Source organism: Aptenodytes patagonicus, chromosome 3 (assembly GCF_965638725.1).
Source record: "Aptenodytes patagonicus chromosome 3, bAptPat1.pri.cur, whole genome shotgun sequence".
Lineage (NCBI taxonomy): Eukaryota > Metazoa > Chordata > Aves > Sphenisciformes > Spheniscidae > Aptenodytes > Aptenodytes patagonicus.
The window spans coordinates 125,954,196-125,970,323 of NC_134951.1; the positions used below are offsets into that span (position 1 = coordinate 125,954,196).

Genomic DNA, 16,128 nt, shown 5'->3' on the forward strand with positions numbered 1-16,128 from the left:
CCATCGCGTAGCAAGGGGAGCGGTCCCGACAGCAGCGAGAAGGTGCATTACAACAATACAGACCATGTATTAAACGCGCATTAAAACAACGCAGGCCACAAAACAGAGCGTTATCAGAGGGGGGATTTCGGGCACGCCTGGGGTTGCGTCTCGGAGGTGCGACCCGGGCGAGCTGTGCCGGGGCGCTGAGAAGAGCCTGTCCCTGCCAGGACAGGCAGGCATCGCGGCCCGGCGTTGAGGGCGCTTAGGGGAGAAGGGGCTGCAAGGCGGGGTGAATAAAAGCAGCGCGCACCCCATCCCTGCCGGCTGCTGGGGAGGAGAGGGCAGGGAAGGCTGCCTGCGCCCTGCCCTGCCCGCCCCGGGGCGCGCAGTGCTGCCGGAGCCCCGAGCTGGGCAACCCCCTTTATTCCCTCTAAAACCGGCGCCTGCGTTTCCTCCCTCTCAAGCCGGGGGGGGGGGGGAGTGAAACGGGCCCCCCGGTTTGTCGGCAGAGGGGTCTCCGGGGAGGAGCAGGCGCGTTCCCAGCCCAGAGCGCCCGGGTGAGCTGCCGCTTTCCCCCGGGGGGTGTGAGGCGGCGGCCCGGAGGCGCTGCCAGCGGGAGACGGGACCGAGCTGCGCGCACCGCGGCCCGCTGCGGAGCCCGGCCCGGCCGCCGCCTGCTCCCGGGGCAGCGCCGGCCCCACCGACACTGCACCCCGCGGCTCCGGGCTGTCGCCTTTCCCTTCCGCCAGGCCATGCGACGTTAAAATATTTTTTCCGCCTCTCATCGGGAGCTTTTACGGTCCTTTAAGGCGCTGCCACCCTCGCCCCGGTACGAAGAGCACATCCGAGTATTTCCAATTGACAGAGACACCAGTCCCAGGAGCAGCGGGCAACAGGAGCCTACCAAGGATATTTTTTCGTAAAAAGCCAGAAGGACAGCAGCTATTTGGAGCGCGTGGCATTACGCGGATTCACTAGCAATTCGCGTTTCTAGTTCAGGAAAAGGAGTCTGGAGGAAAACGGTCCAGGGTCTTGCGAAGCAAGGTATTACAAGGTGAGTTTGGATTGTGGGCAGCTGCCTCGGGGAAGCTGCCCTTTCTCTGCCAGGGCACACCTGCAGAGAGGGGTTTTCTTGCCGGGAAATAGCTCTTTAAACATAAAAGCAGACACTGAAGGAACGTACTGATTTTTGTAACTGTTCTGTTGAAATTCCTAAGTATTATATTCTGGCCATTTCCTCTCTCTCCTGTTTCATGATAAAGAGTCATTCCTGCCCCCCAAAATAGAGCCAGACCTGTGTCAGTTGTGATACAGGATTAATCTACAGATGATAGTTTCAGGGGACTATATAAAGGAAAAAAAATATGATGATCTATGTGAGGCTCCTTCACCGCAATAGACTGTATTTCTGTGGTGATTTTAATGCCTGGCTTCCTCAGGTCTTTCACCGATGACCTCGGTATTTAACTAGCCTCTATTTCCTCCTCTAGCCCCCTATTTAATCTGCAATTTTTTTGAGGTTTCTAGGTAGCTTCTAAGCCTTCAAACAAATAAAGGATCCTGAGCAGCTGCCCCTGCATCCAGCCCCTGTAGGAGGGTACCACTGGGAGCAGCTGGGAGAGAGCAGCTGTGTTAGAGACATAGGCAAGCCTGACCCACAGCCCCCTGAGCCCCACGGCACAGAACCCGCTCGCCCGGCACACGCTAGCTGCACAGCACAACAAAAAAGCCCTCAGCTTCAGCGACAATCCCCACTTCCAGCCCGCAGAGCCGCGTTTATCCTGCTCTCCACGGCAAAAAAAGGAAAAGGCCTAAGATTTCCTAACACCAAGAAAGCCCCAAAACATTGACAGAGCAGAAAGGTCTCACCTGAGGGAGCCAGTGCAGCATTAGCTGACCTGAAATGCTGTGACCAGGGCCAATTTATGGTCACAAGATTGGATCACCTGGAACCAGCCCTGCAACCTGCCCTTACCCGCAGGTGTGGAGAGTGCCTGTGTATCTCTGAAGGCTGAATCCCCCTTGCTACCCCCAACTACCAGACAGCAGTAACTCTTACCAGCCTCTTCGCAGGGAGCATGCAGCACGGTGACAGCGGGGCTGCAGCCCTGGGACCACTGCTGGCGCACCCCTAGGAGCAGGGTTTTCTGGCCAAGCGGCTCTCGGATGGGTCTGCCACTTGCAGCCCGTGGGCAACGGCATGTGGAGTCTGCAAGGAAATCAGCCCCCGAGGGGTATTTTGGGTCTCTGGCAATGCAGTTTGCACTCAAGTGGGGCAGGGGTTAAACAGACCCCCACTTGGAAACAGTCAAGTTAATGACCAACCCCCAAATTACTGGAAGTGAAAGAACAGCAGGCTGCCTGTGAGGCCAGGGTGTCATGACCCTCCCCATCACAGCTGCGCTGAATTTATCTGAAGAGATTCAGAGACGGAGAATCTGCCACTTCCCTCGATGGAATTTCACTGAAGTGGAATCCATCACCCCGGCAGAGAATGACATTTTAAACTGCTTTAACTCAGTATCAATGTTCAAATTGATTAGCCTATTTCATCTCAATGGAAATTCTCACCTCATTACATTAGCGGCCAAACTTCAAATAATTTTTGAATCAAATACTACTTAAACAGTATTTCAAAATACTTAGCTGACAAAATTAATCACTTAATTTCAAATTACTGTCTGTGTTTTATGCTAAATTGTCAATGGATGAAATACATAACAGTTCTGGGAGCTGAGCCTGGAAGCTGAGGCTACCCAGCTCCGCAGTTTCACAGCAGCACGTTTTCTCTCTGACTTGATAAATGTCTTGCTCCTGGCTGAGCAGCGAGCACAGACTCAAAAGGAGGCTGTGCACAATATTTTCTAGCCTTCCAAAACCAGCATATTCCCTGATGCACAGGATACTCGCCCGCCAGGGAATTAAGGCAGGCAGGTTTGATTTTCCTCAGAGAGGCACGTGAGCTGAACCCAAGTCCTCCAGTTCCAGTTATTTCTTTAACAGGTAGGGCAGTGGTTTCCAGCCAGGCTGTAAGTGAGCCTAAGAAAACTAGTAACGTTCAATGCTTCACCATCCGGTTCCCTCCGTATCTGGTCTGTCATTTGCTTCTCCTTACTGGCTAGACACCACTGCAGTAGGCAACAGTATAAAATTCCAGCTCGCAGCACTGTCTCCACCAGCTCCGTTTTAGAAGATATTTTTAATTAAAAAAGAAACCAAACAACAATCACTGCCTTTTTTGAGATGCCGGCTCCTGTCCAGCATGCTCTGAGACTGCTGCTGCTCCCAGCTCCCTCCCTCCAGCACTCGAGAAGAGGACCAGCCAAGCTTAGAGAGCGGGGAGACCTGCTCCCAGTAGTGCAGGCACACACAACTTGTCTTTGTAACATTATAGATCAGAAGGAGCTGGAGGTGCCTCTGTAGGTTAAGTGGCATCAGAATGGGAATTCTGAAGAGGCATCACAAGTTTGTTTAAATCCTGCCTTAAGCACCTAAGACTTCACTGACCTCTGTCTCAGTTGCATTCTCAAGGTAGTGCTGCTACACTGTACTCGGGCTGCTGCATCTCAGGGTAGTGCTGCTACATTGTACTCGGGTAGTTCTGTAGTGCTGCAAGGACCAATGCTGCCCACGTCTTCTATCACTTAAGAGAAATAAGACTCCTTTGAATAAATAAGCTGTGATAGAAATATATTTACACTATGCACATTTTTACAGGAAATACAACTTTCTAAAAATTTGTAATACCACCACCACCCTACAATTCACTACAGTCAAAACTAAAGGTTTGCAATTTTTAAGGTTTTTATTAGAGAAGTTGAAAGTTTCATCTCAGGACTGACAATAACATAATTCTCTCTTTTCATTTATTTTGTTTATAGGAATATGTAGAATTTGTTTGTACAAGCATATACAACAAAGTAATTGGTGCTTAGTACATTGAAATCAGGAATCTGATTTGTTCTAAACTACCAGTTTTCCATGCAGTCATCTTTGAATTGGCAGCATGGACAAATTCCAAGCAGAATGCTTACATGCATTGTTTTGCAATATAACTACAGCAAGCGCTAGAAACATGCAAATTAACACATTAGCAAATTGTTTTTATATCCAATGGACATAAAAAGGTTATTCCTGATATGAAATTCTGAAAATCTGCATAAATACTTCTGTGTAAAATTAAATTAGTTATGTACTTTTCTTTTACTACAAGTATCAAGAATGCCCACGTAATTAATATACACACATATATATAGAGACCTTGTTATGCTAAAAGTCTTTGTAATTAATCAAACAATATTCTGTGCCATACATTTATTCAGTATTTACCAGCTAGTAGAATGACTGTGGTCATATAGTAGGCATTACAGTCTTAGTAGCATTTGTATCACATGCAAACATACTCTTAGCATTTCTGTTTACTAATTTTATCACGTGGCAACATGTATGTGATTTTCTACAATGTTGTGATTCTGAAGTGTATAAATACTTTTTACATTTTCACAGTTACAAACTTTTTGCCAAAAGCCATTTAAACAATCTTTAAGTTACAATGAACTGTAGTATCTGGGATCTGCCGCAGCAGGATCAAAATGCAATTTCTATACAAGCAACGTAGGATGTAAACTTTTCTTAAAGTGCCTAATACCTAATTCCTTAGAGCACTGATCAGTTTTGGCACAAATACACTGTATTTCCCTCACGCTAACCACTGCAGTAACTTTTACAGGGTATCAGCTTCTTTCAGACATGATAGAGTTGATATGGCACTTGTGAATGACATCGCTGGGCTGCAGAAATATCCTGTCAAGTTACTGTTACAGTTGATGAATTTGGCCAATGACTTTGTACATACTGTACTTTTTGAATATACACAGCTTTCAACTGCCTACCGTCTGCTGCCTGAAAGATACTTTGAAACATAATTTAAAATTGCCCAAACTCAACTCCTTACTATACTGATTATTACAGTGACTTAGCAGAAGATCCAGTTCAGTGGGCTCGATGACATCAGGTGCCGGGATCTGATGAGTTGTTGCTTGTCGGGATCTGGCAGCATGGGGTTTCTACACAATAGATTGCACATGAGAACACAAATGGTAAATGACATGACTTGACTACAGTTTTGTTGCCATTTGAGGAGATGATAAAAATATCTGTTGTGTTTCAAGGCTCTGATTGTGTAGTTCTGATGCAGGCAAGCTGCCTGTTGAGATACAGAAAGGAATACAGGACTGGGTTTAAAAACTGTCTTCGTCTTCTGATTAGCGTTTTTCTGAACAAAGGAAATTCTTATCATGGAAATCCAACAAAGGAAATTCAGTGCCCAGTGTTAAAAAAGAAATAATGCAAACCTTAAGATTTGGTGGTCCGTAGCTACACTTTATATATTAAAAACAAAACAAACCCCCAAAACAAACAAAAAACACCAAAAAAAAACCCCAAAAAAGAAAAAGCCCACTTTTCAACCTCAGCAACGTTATTTTGAATTTTGCTCTCATTTTAAGGATGCTGTGTTCTCCAACTTCAATTTGCTTGCTGAGGCTTTAGACCACTGTTGCTGGCCTGCGATCCATCTCTGCTTCCAGCTTCACCATCTGCTGCATCTCCTTTGCCTGCAATCCAAAATAACGGCATGAAGCATTGCATTAGACCTTTTGTTCAAAATGAAGCACGTTTTATATGATAGTGTCTGCGTGAAATACAGGCAAAGCACACTGAAGATATATGTAATAACATTATGTTTACCCCCCCAGTGTCATTCTGTTTTCAAATCGGGTGTAATTCTTATGTCTACAAATTCTTGGAAAATATTTTTGATCCTATTCCAAGACTCATGGGTTGACTTTCTGAAGAAGCGTATGGTAAAAGGCAAAGCTCCAATTTTGGGGAAGAAAACCAGGCAGATGCCGATTCGACTGTTTCTCCTGAGAGGAAATGTCTTTGGGAATGTATGCTTCACTGCTGTTGTGTGAGTACTGTGATGTTTAGAGAGTTCATCTGAAATGAACCTGAAATGTTTAGAGAGTTCATCTATGATCGGGACTCATTTTTTTCATAAAGACAATGAATGACAAAAATCCATCAGTGTAACATCTTCCTTGCAGTAGGCAAGATTTTTTAAAATAATGATTTTTTAAAAATAATCTCTATCTGGCCTGGAGATCCTTATGGTTACAGATGTGGTGGTTTTCACCTCAGGATCAGACTACTGCTATATGCTCCATGGGATTACACACACTGAATCCACCTGAAACTGTATCCAAATGCATTGTGCAGAATACAGCAATGAATGTATGCCAGATCTCGCTATAAACTCTGCATGCCTCAGGCTTTGCAAGCAGAGTTAAAGCACTGTATATAAATGGTAACTGGCCCAGGAATCCCCTGCTTAGAGAGAGCTTTTTAATTCCCTTCCTCTTCCTCTCCCTCTCCCACACAGATGCGCACACACGCACACTTACTCCTCCTGTGGCTCAGTTACAGATTAGAAGTTGTGCTTTGGTTTGAAACTCTGCAGTTTAAAGGAACTGGGAGTCACCATGTCTTTATTTTCTCTGAGGGCTCTCAATCTGGCAAGTTATTTAAATCAATATCCCAAAGGACTCTGAATAAATTGACCTAGAGGGCAAGCTAACCCATCTATCTTTACAACCAAGCTCGCGAGGACTAGGACAGGTTTAGGAACAGGCAAACCAAACTAGTATTTTCTTTGGTGCAACTGCTTTGTGTCCGTCACGCAGGGAAGGATGGTTACTGGACTTGATTTATGTGAACTACGTTCCTCAGAAAGTTGTAAATGTTGCTTAGACAAGGAACTTTGCTATACAAGCTCCTACTTAAGGAGTCACCTATTCTGGATGTGCAACCTCGTATTTGCATATGTGAAAATAGGCAGATGTAGATCTAAAGTAATGAGATGCACAGCTATTCATTTTGCAAGGTAAACGTGGGTTTGTGCAGATATGATATATGTGCCTTCTTGAAAAATCTAGCCCTGTACTTTCATAATCGTCATCATCAGCTTGGGGAAAAAAGTAATTATGATAATAGCAAAGCAACTGTCATAAATATGATTAAAAATTAATCAACGCTCTCCATTTAAATGAGTTAAAAGCTTGAAAGTAATGAAGAAATAATTTTAACATGAAAATATGCAAACACAATAAATAAATCAATATGTACAACCTCTTCTGAAATGTTGGCTGGATTTTGCCTGTGTGTGAAATGAAATTCCAGATAAAACAAAACCCTGTGTTTGTTTCTTAGTGACTCACACATTTCACATTTTAAGCTTGTGACTGGCCCATAGTGTCCTATAAATATTCTGCATGCCAATATATGGCATACGGAATTATTTTAGAGATAACTTGGTTTCAAAGAACACATTAGCATAGGACCAGGATGCCCAGTTTTGCTAGTCTGAGGCTGGCTCAGCCAGTGCATTCTGACGTGAACACACAAGCACGATACTTGAAGACGAGCCTTCTGGAAGGCAGTGTTGAAGCTACAGTGAATTCATGAAGTGAGTGGCAGCTAATGGACTCTGCTTTCAAGATGCTTGCTCTCTAGTGAGATTTAAGACAGGTTAAGAACCATATACAGTAAAAGAATATTTTCTTCCCTAGCCTAATGAATGCTTTTTTCCCCTCATTATGTGTCTATAAATAAACGTTAAAGTGGGTGCTGTCAGTGGTGCAAGATACAAGTATGTTATCAATTCAAGAAAATAATTCAGATCAGGCAATACTGTACAACTGGATGTTCAAGCCTAATATAACTATTTCCCTTGGTAAGACAAGGGTTAACAGAGATTTCTTGTGAGTAACTATTATTTAGGAAGCCACAGCAGCACAGCCACATGGTAAATATAATTGCCATACCTTGTAACGTGTTGGATTTTGAACTGAATTTTAAAGCGCCGGACACCTCTCCTCTTTAGACACTAAAAAGCTATTTCTAGCCATCTGTTCTACATTTTGCTATTCTTAGTGTGGCATTACTTATTTTATTGCCATATTTATATATGTGGATACTCTTTGTCTACCAGCTTTAGCAGTTAATCATTATGTATGTTAACACTAAAATAGTTTTCTTAGATCAATAGACACTGCTCACACAGTTTAGAACTCTAAGCATATCTTTCAGCAACGACAGGTAAATATACAATACAAGTTAATCTCTAAATATTTCCTCTGCACATCATTGCTCATATGCATCTGAATTTGGGACGCTAAAGCACAAAATACTTTTAATATTGTGTCAGGCTCAAATATCTGTGTGCAAACAAGATTAACATTGTGTTCGCTATGTCAATGGTACTTCCCAGTGGTTGCATTTACAAGGAGGGCTCCAATGATAATGATTTAATTTAGAAGGAAAGCACACTGAAATAATAGTTTGCTTATTATACGTCCATCCTACCTTGTGTTTGAGACACTGCATGACAGGATTTCAAAAGCTGTTTATACAAAAATAATAATGTCAAAATTGAGTAATACAACAAGAAGCAAATTAAATGAATGAAAACTGAAGTGAGATTGAAAAATTAATGCAAGAAAAACATACATAAACCAAAACAAATTTAAATTCATAACAGTTTGTATTGAAGGCTGTTTCCACCCATAATTCTACTTTTCTACATTGTATATTTGTATGAAAAATTTCTTCTCTTGTTTGGTCAGGAAAAAAAGAATCACGTTTTGAAATTCTCATTAAACAAATACCACCTTTATCTTGATCCAACTAGCTTTCATACGTCAATGTGTACAACAACGAAACCAGACCCAGCTGAGGGTTTGCACTGGTGCACTTTTGGGGCTAAAAGGAAGTGGTCAAAACAGCAGGTATGAAAATATATGCTCTAATGGATCAAATTAGAGTGAGTTAAAAAGCTGTTAAGGACTACCCCTGTGGTGGAGGCCACCACATGCCCACACAAAAGTGATAACCAGCACGTGAATGATCTTACTCCATTTAATCATTGATGATTTAAGCTAGCTTCACCTCTGCACTGAAATGGAGTACGAGCAAGCTCATGTAGACTGTTACCATCTCTCAGCAGCGGAAGCTGTAACCCCAGGTGAGGGAAGTATCTAATTGCCGAAAGAGGTGACTCCTTTAATGACTCACACTGATTTCCCAGCAACCTCCCTCCCTTACACATAATGCGTTTATCACATTGTGGTTCAAAGCACAACTATAATCATTCCCTCTTGTCCTTTTGTTTTTAAAAAACAGATCCAAAGCCCTCTGAAGCCAATGGAAAGAAACCACTGATAACACCTATCTCTGGATCAAGCCCATCATTTTTTGTCAACTAGCACAGTTTACAGGGAGTTCTGTGTCATGCTCTACAGTGATGCTACAGATCCGTTGTAGCCCAATTGCCTCCCCCACCTTTTGATTATGTGCAGATATTGCTCAGGAGCAGACTGACGAACGACAGATCCATTCGTGTTGGATGTTACAGACAGCGTCTACAGAAACCCTGCGAGGGAACAGACTAGGAAGTTTTGGTTGTTGTCCAGAAGAGAGGTGGAGCGATCAGAAGACAGAGCCATGGTGGCTGGGGCTCGGTGGTAGCGGCTGCCTGCGATCCTACATGCTGTCACACCCCTAGAAGTTAACCAGGCTGCAGCTTTTGGGGCTGTAGGACTCTCTCCTGACAGTGGAGATACTTGATTTGCAATGTACTCTTCTCTTCCCTCCCGCTCTGCAAGATGGCTTTAATTCATACTATAATGTCTGCCAGAGAGTTCAAGTTCTAAACGTTTAATAAACAAAGAAGTAAGCACATAACCCTTGAAGGTAACGGGTATTAAATGCACCCCTTCTCTCTCGTCTCACTGAACTGCTGGGTATATTCCCCTTGCAGTTTACATTTTTGTAAGCGCAGTACTGCAAGTTCCTGCCATTATTACAGCTCTGCTGGCTCAACCTTTCAGCAAGGGAACTGCTCAGAACATAGTGTTGCTTCTACCAGAAATAAGATTAGAATTTTCCTTTCCTTGCCAAGTAGTTTTTCAATTTAAAAAAAAAAGCTTATAAACTAGCAGAAAATAATAAGATATTTTAATTAGGAAAGGGTGTACTAGTACAGATAAAACTCCCCATGCTACTATATATCTCTAGAATTCAGTCCAAACTAACTGTCTCAGAGTTCAGAGATGCTCTGTGCATATTTCACCTCTATTTTCCAATCAGCACTAGAAATGCAAGTTCCAAAATGCAGGAAACAGATTTGCTTGAAGTACTTTTTGGAGTATGGATATGCTGGGCCTTTTATGACTGTCATATCTCGCTAACAAGTATCAATGTGGCTGAACAGCTGAAAGGACAGACTCTGGCTAAGCAGTCTAGCTTTCACATGCTTATCTGAAACAAATCTGGTTCTGTATCATTATCTAAGTCACCTCACCTCTTCATTTTAACTCCTCAAGTAGGTGAGTGACCATGAAACAAGGTCATTTTCCCAAGTTCCATAATGACTTACATTCAGAAGCATTCTATTCAGCCTGATTCTGGTTACTGTTTTCACTAGCTCGCTTTTCTTTTAAGCCTTTAAAATAAGATACCTGCTCATTCTGCTTCTCCAAGACTTCTAAATGCTCAAGCTGAACTTTTTTCAACTGATCCATTTCCTTTGACTGCTTCATTGCCAGCTGTAAGCAAGAGAAAATAATAGGGGGAAATGTAACACATTATTAACAAGCAAAATAAAAACTTACTTGAAACATACACATACATACACTGTCTTGCCTCATTTGGATGGCACAAAACATCACAGGAGGACTATTATATCATCCAATCTTAAGAAGAGCTATTAATATAATATGTATATTACATCTATAATATGTATTACATAAAAGCAGCAAATACACCACAATGAATAATAATTTTGTTAATTTAAAATAGCTTCCTCTTATACAGATGTTAGAACTTTTACACTACAAGTACGTGGAACAAAGCAAGGACAAACATCTGTTTTTTTACTAGAGCTGGATTCTCAACACAGAGAAATGAAAATGAATATCCAGAAATAGTGCCCAGTGACTTTGTCAAGGTTATAGTTACCCTTTTTCTCTCTTCCAGGAACTTTTTTGTGTTGCTGCTGTTCAGTTCTCTGACTCGCCTAAAAAAATGCAAACGTTGTCCATGAAGACTCATTGGAAAAAAAGAAACCCAATAGAGAGAATCACAAACTCATAAGGTGTATTTTGGTTTCTGATTATCTGTAGCATGTGGGACTAATGGCAAATTGTACACTCCTCTGGCTACGCGCCTTTACGCTTAAAGGTTTCCAAGTACATTGACAGTATGATTGAAGACTTGAAAAAAAAAGACCAAGACTGTTGTGAATGAAGTTTGCTTTCTCCCTTACTCAAGAGTGGTGGACAGAACTTAACAAAATGTTTAATTCATTTGTGTATCCCTTACTGCACTCTGCTCTCAATTTATTTTTGGTGTATAAAAAGTGCTACATCTCTTAGCAGTGGTAATGGAAAAATCATCTGATGATCATAAGTAAAGTTACAGCCTACCAATGCTGTCAGGTTCTTACAGCTGTTATTTAAGCAAAAAGGTAAGTATACAATTAATATTTACATACAATACCTAACTGCAAAGTGTCTCTTCCTAAGATTTCCATCATGAAATATACCAAAAATAGTTCAAAGAGCTGAATCAGACTAACCGCAAAGCCTGAAAACCAGAACTGCATTCAGACTGCTTTCAAATCTGGGAACAGATTTATCTCAGTCATTAGCGGAGGTCTTGCATTAACTAAGCATACAGTTACCAAGGGCTCCAACAACTCATCTTCCTGATGAGCTAGGAGTCCGTAACACTCAAGGGACTTAGTTCAGTGGGAACAAGTTCAAGCCTTTTGACCAAAATAGCCCAGTGCCAAGGAGGGAAAGAATGAGCCAGATGGCAAGCCCAAAGTGAAGGGGAAACCCTGAAGGCTTATGAGACATCATCATGTAGACTCTGCTTTTATCTATTTATTTGGAAACTTTTAGGATAAATAGAAGAAACTTAAAATAGCTATAATCCTCCAAAAAGTCTCAGTAGCTGGTACTGGCAAGTGTCTCTCCAGTCTCTCAAGTCAATTAAGGCTGTCATCCCCAGACGTGCTGTGAATAACCCACTTTCGCAAGTGCAGCAGTGCCCTTGGTTTACTGAGCTTGGATGCTGGCCAGGTCTCCAATGCCAGCACATAACGAGGGAGAGAGCTGCAGTTCAGTTCAGGAGTGGAGAAGCAACACGTGTGGAGTACATCTCCTGCTTCTTCACTCCTATCTTCCATCACCCCCTCTGCTGATTATCATCACTTTTAGCACTCCTTCCTTCTGCTCCACCTCTCCTCCGTGTTATCAGTAGATGAGGGAGAAAGCCTTTCACTGGCACCACCTCCTGTGTTTTTAGTGATGCTGCCTCTCCAGTTATTCTAACTCCAGCTAGAACCAAACCTCGGACTCCCTTTTCAGTATAGCCCCCATTTCATTTAAAAAGCAACAGCAAAAAAGTATAATGCACGTTAAGTACAATCATGAAAACTCTTACAGCTGTGTTTCAATTTAATAGTGTGATTAGACCTACAGCAGTCAGTCATAGCTGAGGAGCATAAAGTTAAGAACCTTTGTATTTCCCTGATCAGGGCATTACAGTTATTAAAAGGATAAATGTGAGAAAAGCAACATTTTTTCCTAAAATGGTCATCTAAAAATATATTCAGCACAATCATTAGATGTTGTTTCCTTACATAAAAGCATGGTTTTAATAGAATTAATCCATGAGTTCACCTGGCAGCCCTTGACAGCATTCTTCCCTTCTCAAGAAAGGAGATCTGATACTTACCTCTCTCTTTCAGCTTTATTTTTGATAGATTTGTCTTGGCTTATGGCTTTGCTGTTCTCCATAGATATTTTAGCCTGGTTGGCACGCATTTCCTTGCTTTCCCTAGGCAAAACCAAACAAAGTCATTAATGCCTAAGATGCAATTGTTGTTGAAGTTGGTTTCCTGATATTACTGTGGTTAATTTTGTCCTTGAAGCATTAAGGAAGAGGAAAGAACAAACCATACAAAAATTGCCTTCCTTTGGGTAGACTCTACACAACTTGAGCAAGCATTCAGAAATCTCCATTTGCTCCCCAGAATATAATCTGAAAGATCAGTTTAAACCATTTTTACACTTTGAATGTTATAAAAGGGTATAAAATACTCTCTTTTGTCCCTGGTATATGAGTTGTCCGAGTATGAGCTACTATCAGCCATTTAGAAAATGCAATTTGACTTTTAAAACTGCTGAAAAAAATTTACAAATCCTGCACTCAGAACATGACTGCAATATGAATAGTAGTAATATTTGCTAGTTGTGGTATGAGTTGACAGACTTTCTTTTAAGACTTCTACTTTGGGCCTGAAAAGAGCCCTGTGGTTTAGACCATGGTCAGACTTGTGTTTGGTTTCTCCTTCTGGCCCCATGAACCTCGTAGCCTTTTCTGTTGAAACAAGATAGCTTTGACAGGAGGGTGGCAATCACCTTCCCAGGGGTAATGTCCCGAGTGGTGTGGTTTGACTCGCAAGGTAGAAAACCTCTTCAGTGTTTCAGCCAGTGTAGTAGAAAAACAGAAAATAAGTAAATAAATATCCTGTTGTTTTAAAAAGAAAAAGAGATCGTGATTCTTTGTTGGGAGGAACAGCACAGATGCTTACTTTCAGAAACGGCTTATGAACTGTGAGTGAGCAGAAGGCTTTGCATCACTCTGGGTAAGCCAGCCAAGCTCCAAAAAAGCCATCCCTGAAGGCGAGCTCTTGCTTTCTGCCTGCTTAGCATTCCAGTACCTGCAGCTCCTGATCTTAAGTGCTTATTTAAACAGGAATTATATATGGAAATTAGGCAGCGAATAACGGATTGTAAAGTCCCCAGTAGTGCATAAGCATCTAAAAGCTACCCACCGCAAGCCAAGGCAGTGCCTCAGTCTCTTTTTCTGGACATGATCTTAAGTAGAGCGATAAACAATCATTGTACTTATTAACCCAAAATTCTAAGTATTTTGTGTGCACAGAAGAGGAGGGGTGTGGCACATAACAGAGTGCTTAATTTAATGAAATGCTGTCACTGAATCTTTTTTACCTTTTTTGCCTCTCTAAAAGACATTAATCCTTAAGTAGCACGAGGAAACTTTGTTCCACGACTTACATTTTCCACAGTTTAAACTTTTTATTGAAGAAATGCAATGCTTTCTTTTCCTCCCAGAGTTCGTAAGGTGAAACATTTCCTGAATACAGATTTAAAAGCAGTGGTATTCACAGCAAAAATCAGACTGGGTTCTAAAAAAATGTTGTGTCGAGGGCACATTTCATTCCAACAGTCCTTTCTCCAAATAAAAGCTTTTATTTTCTACACTGAATTCGAAGTAATTTTCAAGCACACTATCTTAAGAGCAGCACTGAAATAATTTATTTTTATTACTGCGCTCAAGGATATGAAAAAAGTTAAGTGTAGGTGTTCAAATTGATTTAGCCTATTTGCATCAGATACAATTTTAGAGTGAAAGAAGTTAAGAGGATTAGATGACTACTGTGCATCACTGATGATTTCAAAACGAGGCTTTGGCCATGGATGTGGCTGAAAGGGCCAACACATCTATATGCAACTGTTTCTCTATTCTGGAAACAATAATCTAGCTCTGAGTTGCACTGCTGTTGGGTCTTTCTGGATGCGTTGGCTTTTCACCACTTGCAAGAAATAAAAAGTATTATTAACAAAAGAAATGAAAAATCTTATCTTCCTTTTAAAATCACCAAGAAGCACTTGTAGGGACCACTCCTTGTTGCTAAAATAGCGCTTCTCAAAGACGGGGCCAAAGTTCTAGTGTCCGTTCATGGCTCAACCGCCTGCCGTGGGGCTTCACGTCGAGTCTTGAGTTCAGCCCATGCTGCCCTGCCTGGCAGCGCTACACCACCATTAGAGAACTCCCTTACACTCACAAGTGGTGGTGATGCCCGCCGCCAGAGTTAACTGGAAGAGGTAGATACAGCAGGACGGTAAAGAAAAAAGGGGTTCTGAAAAACGTGGCACATGAACTGCAAGATTTAACTGCTGATTTCCTACTGTATCATACTGACTGCAACTCTGAAATTTATACAAACGTGTCTTTTAAAGGGATACTTAACTTTAAGCATGTAAGTTTATCCTTGAGAGTTTATACATATATTTAGATGACATTGAAGTGCAATAACATGTTATTTTATGTCACCAGTATTGTTTGAATGACTAGAAATCTCTTCTTCTATTAAAAAAAAACAAAACCAAACATAATTTTTCTTTCTCTTTCATGTTATTTTATCTGGAGCACATAATGCTTGCGAATAACAGCTTCACGTGCCCAATTTCTGAAATGCTGCAAGCTCACTACATCCAAGTTAGTCAAGCTAACCCAGTCTGGGGTGGCAGGGGGCACAGCACCCCTGGAGCTCAATGAGCTTCAGATTTTTAGTAGCATCTGCTGTCTTCTGCTTTCTTTTTAAATGAGCTCAAAGCACAAACTGTAATTGCTTTTTGTACTGCACATGGAGGGAAAGTATCTACCCTACAGCAGATAACTACATCACTTTAGATTACTGATCTTTCCTACCGGCCCTGTGTCCTCTGTTGTGATAGCTAACTCGTTACCTCAGCTCACAGAGAGGGAAGCGGTGAGAACAGCATGCTGAGAGCACGGTCCACCTCCCACGCTGCTCTCAGATAGATCCTTTTTTTCCTATGGTTACCTGAGTTGTCTGTTGGCTATTACATACACCTATACACATAAATGGATATGTCTTCCTACACACAATATATTCTATAAAAAGTTTACAAATGATTAAGTGTAAAGTCTCTTTGGGGCATTATTATTCACATTTCAATATTTCACATTCCAAATTCTTCTGAAATATTCATAGGTTCAGACACAGTCTTAAATTTATTTTAAACAGGAAAGTCCCCAGTCTGCACATTTAGGAGTTACACACAAATTCCCAAATAAGCAGAAAAACACTAAACTGCAATGAATAAAGCAGAAAGAATTTTGAAGGTTGTTACTCCTGGGACACCTGAGAAGAAAAAGTTCTCAGTATTTACCAGGATGTAGATTTTG

General features: G+C 41.6%; 1 protein-coding gene across 4 annotated transcripts in view; it reads right to left on the minus strand.

Moving 5' to 3' along the window:
- Positions 1-3,768: 3,768 nt before the first annotated feature.
- Positions 3,769-16,128, minus strand: part of PLCB4 (phospholipase C beta 4) — a 214,740-nt gene continuing 202,380 nt past the window's right edge. For 2 of the 4 annotated variants that reach the window (XM_076335110.1, XM_076335109.1), the window contains 5 exons: positions 12,844-12,945; positions 11,059-11,116; positions 10,560-10,646; positions 8,407-8,443; positions 3,769-5,597 (listed from right to left, as the gene is read on the minus strand). In XM_076335110.1, the coding sequence (XP_076191225.1) occupies positions 5,509-5,597; positions 8,407-8,443; positions 10,560-10,646; positions 11,059-11,116; positions 12,844-12,945 (373 nt within the window). In that variant the 3' untranslated portion in view covers positions 3,769-5,508. The remainder of the gene's footprint in view (positions 5,598-8,406; positions 8,444-10,559; positions 10,647-11,058; positions 11,117-12,843; positions 12,946-16,128) is intronic. The other 2 variants (XM_076335112.1, XM_076335111.1) reach the window with 1 other exon arrangement.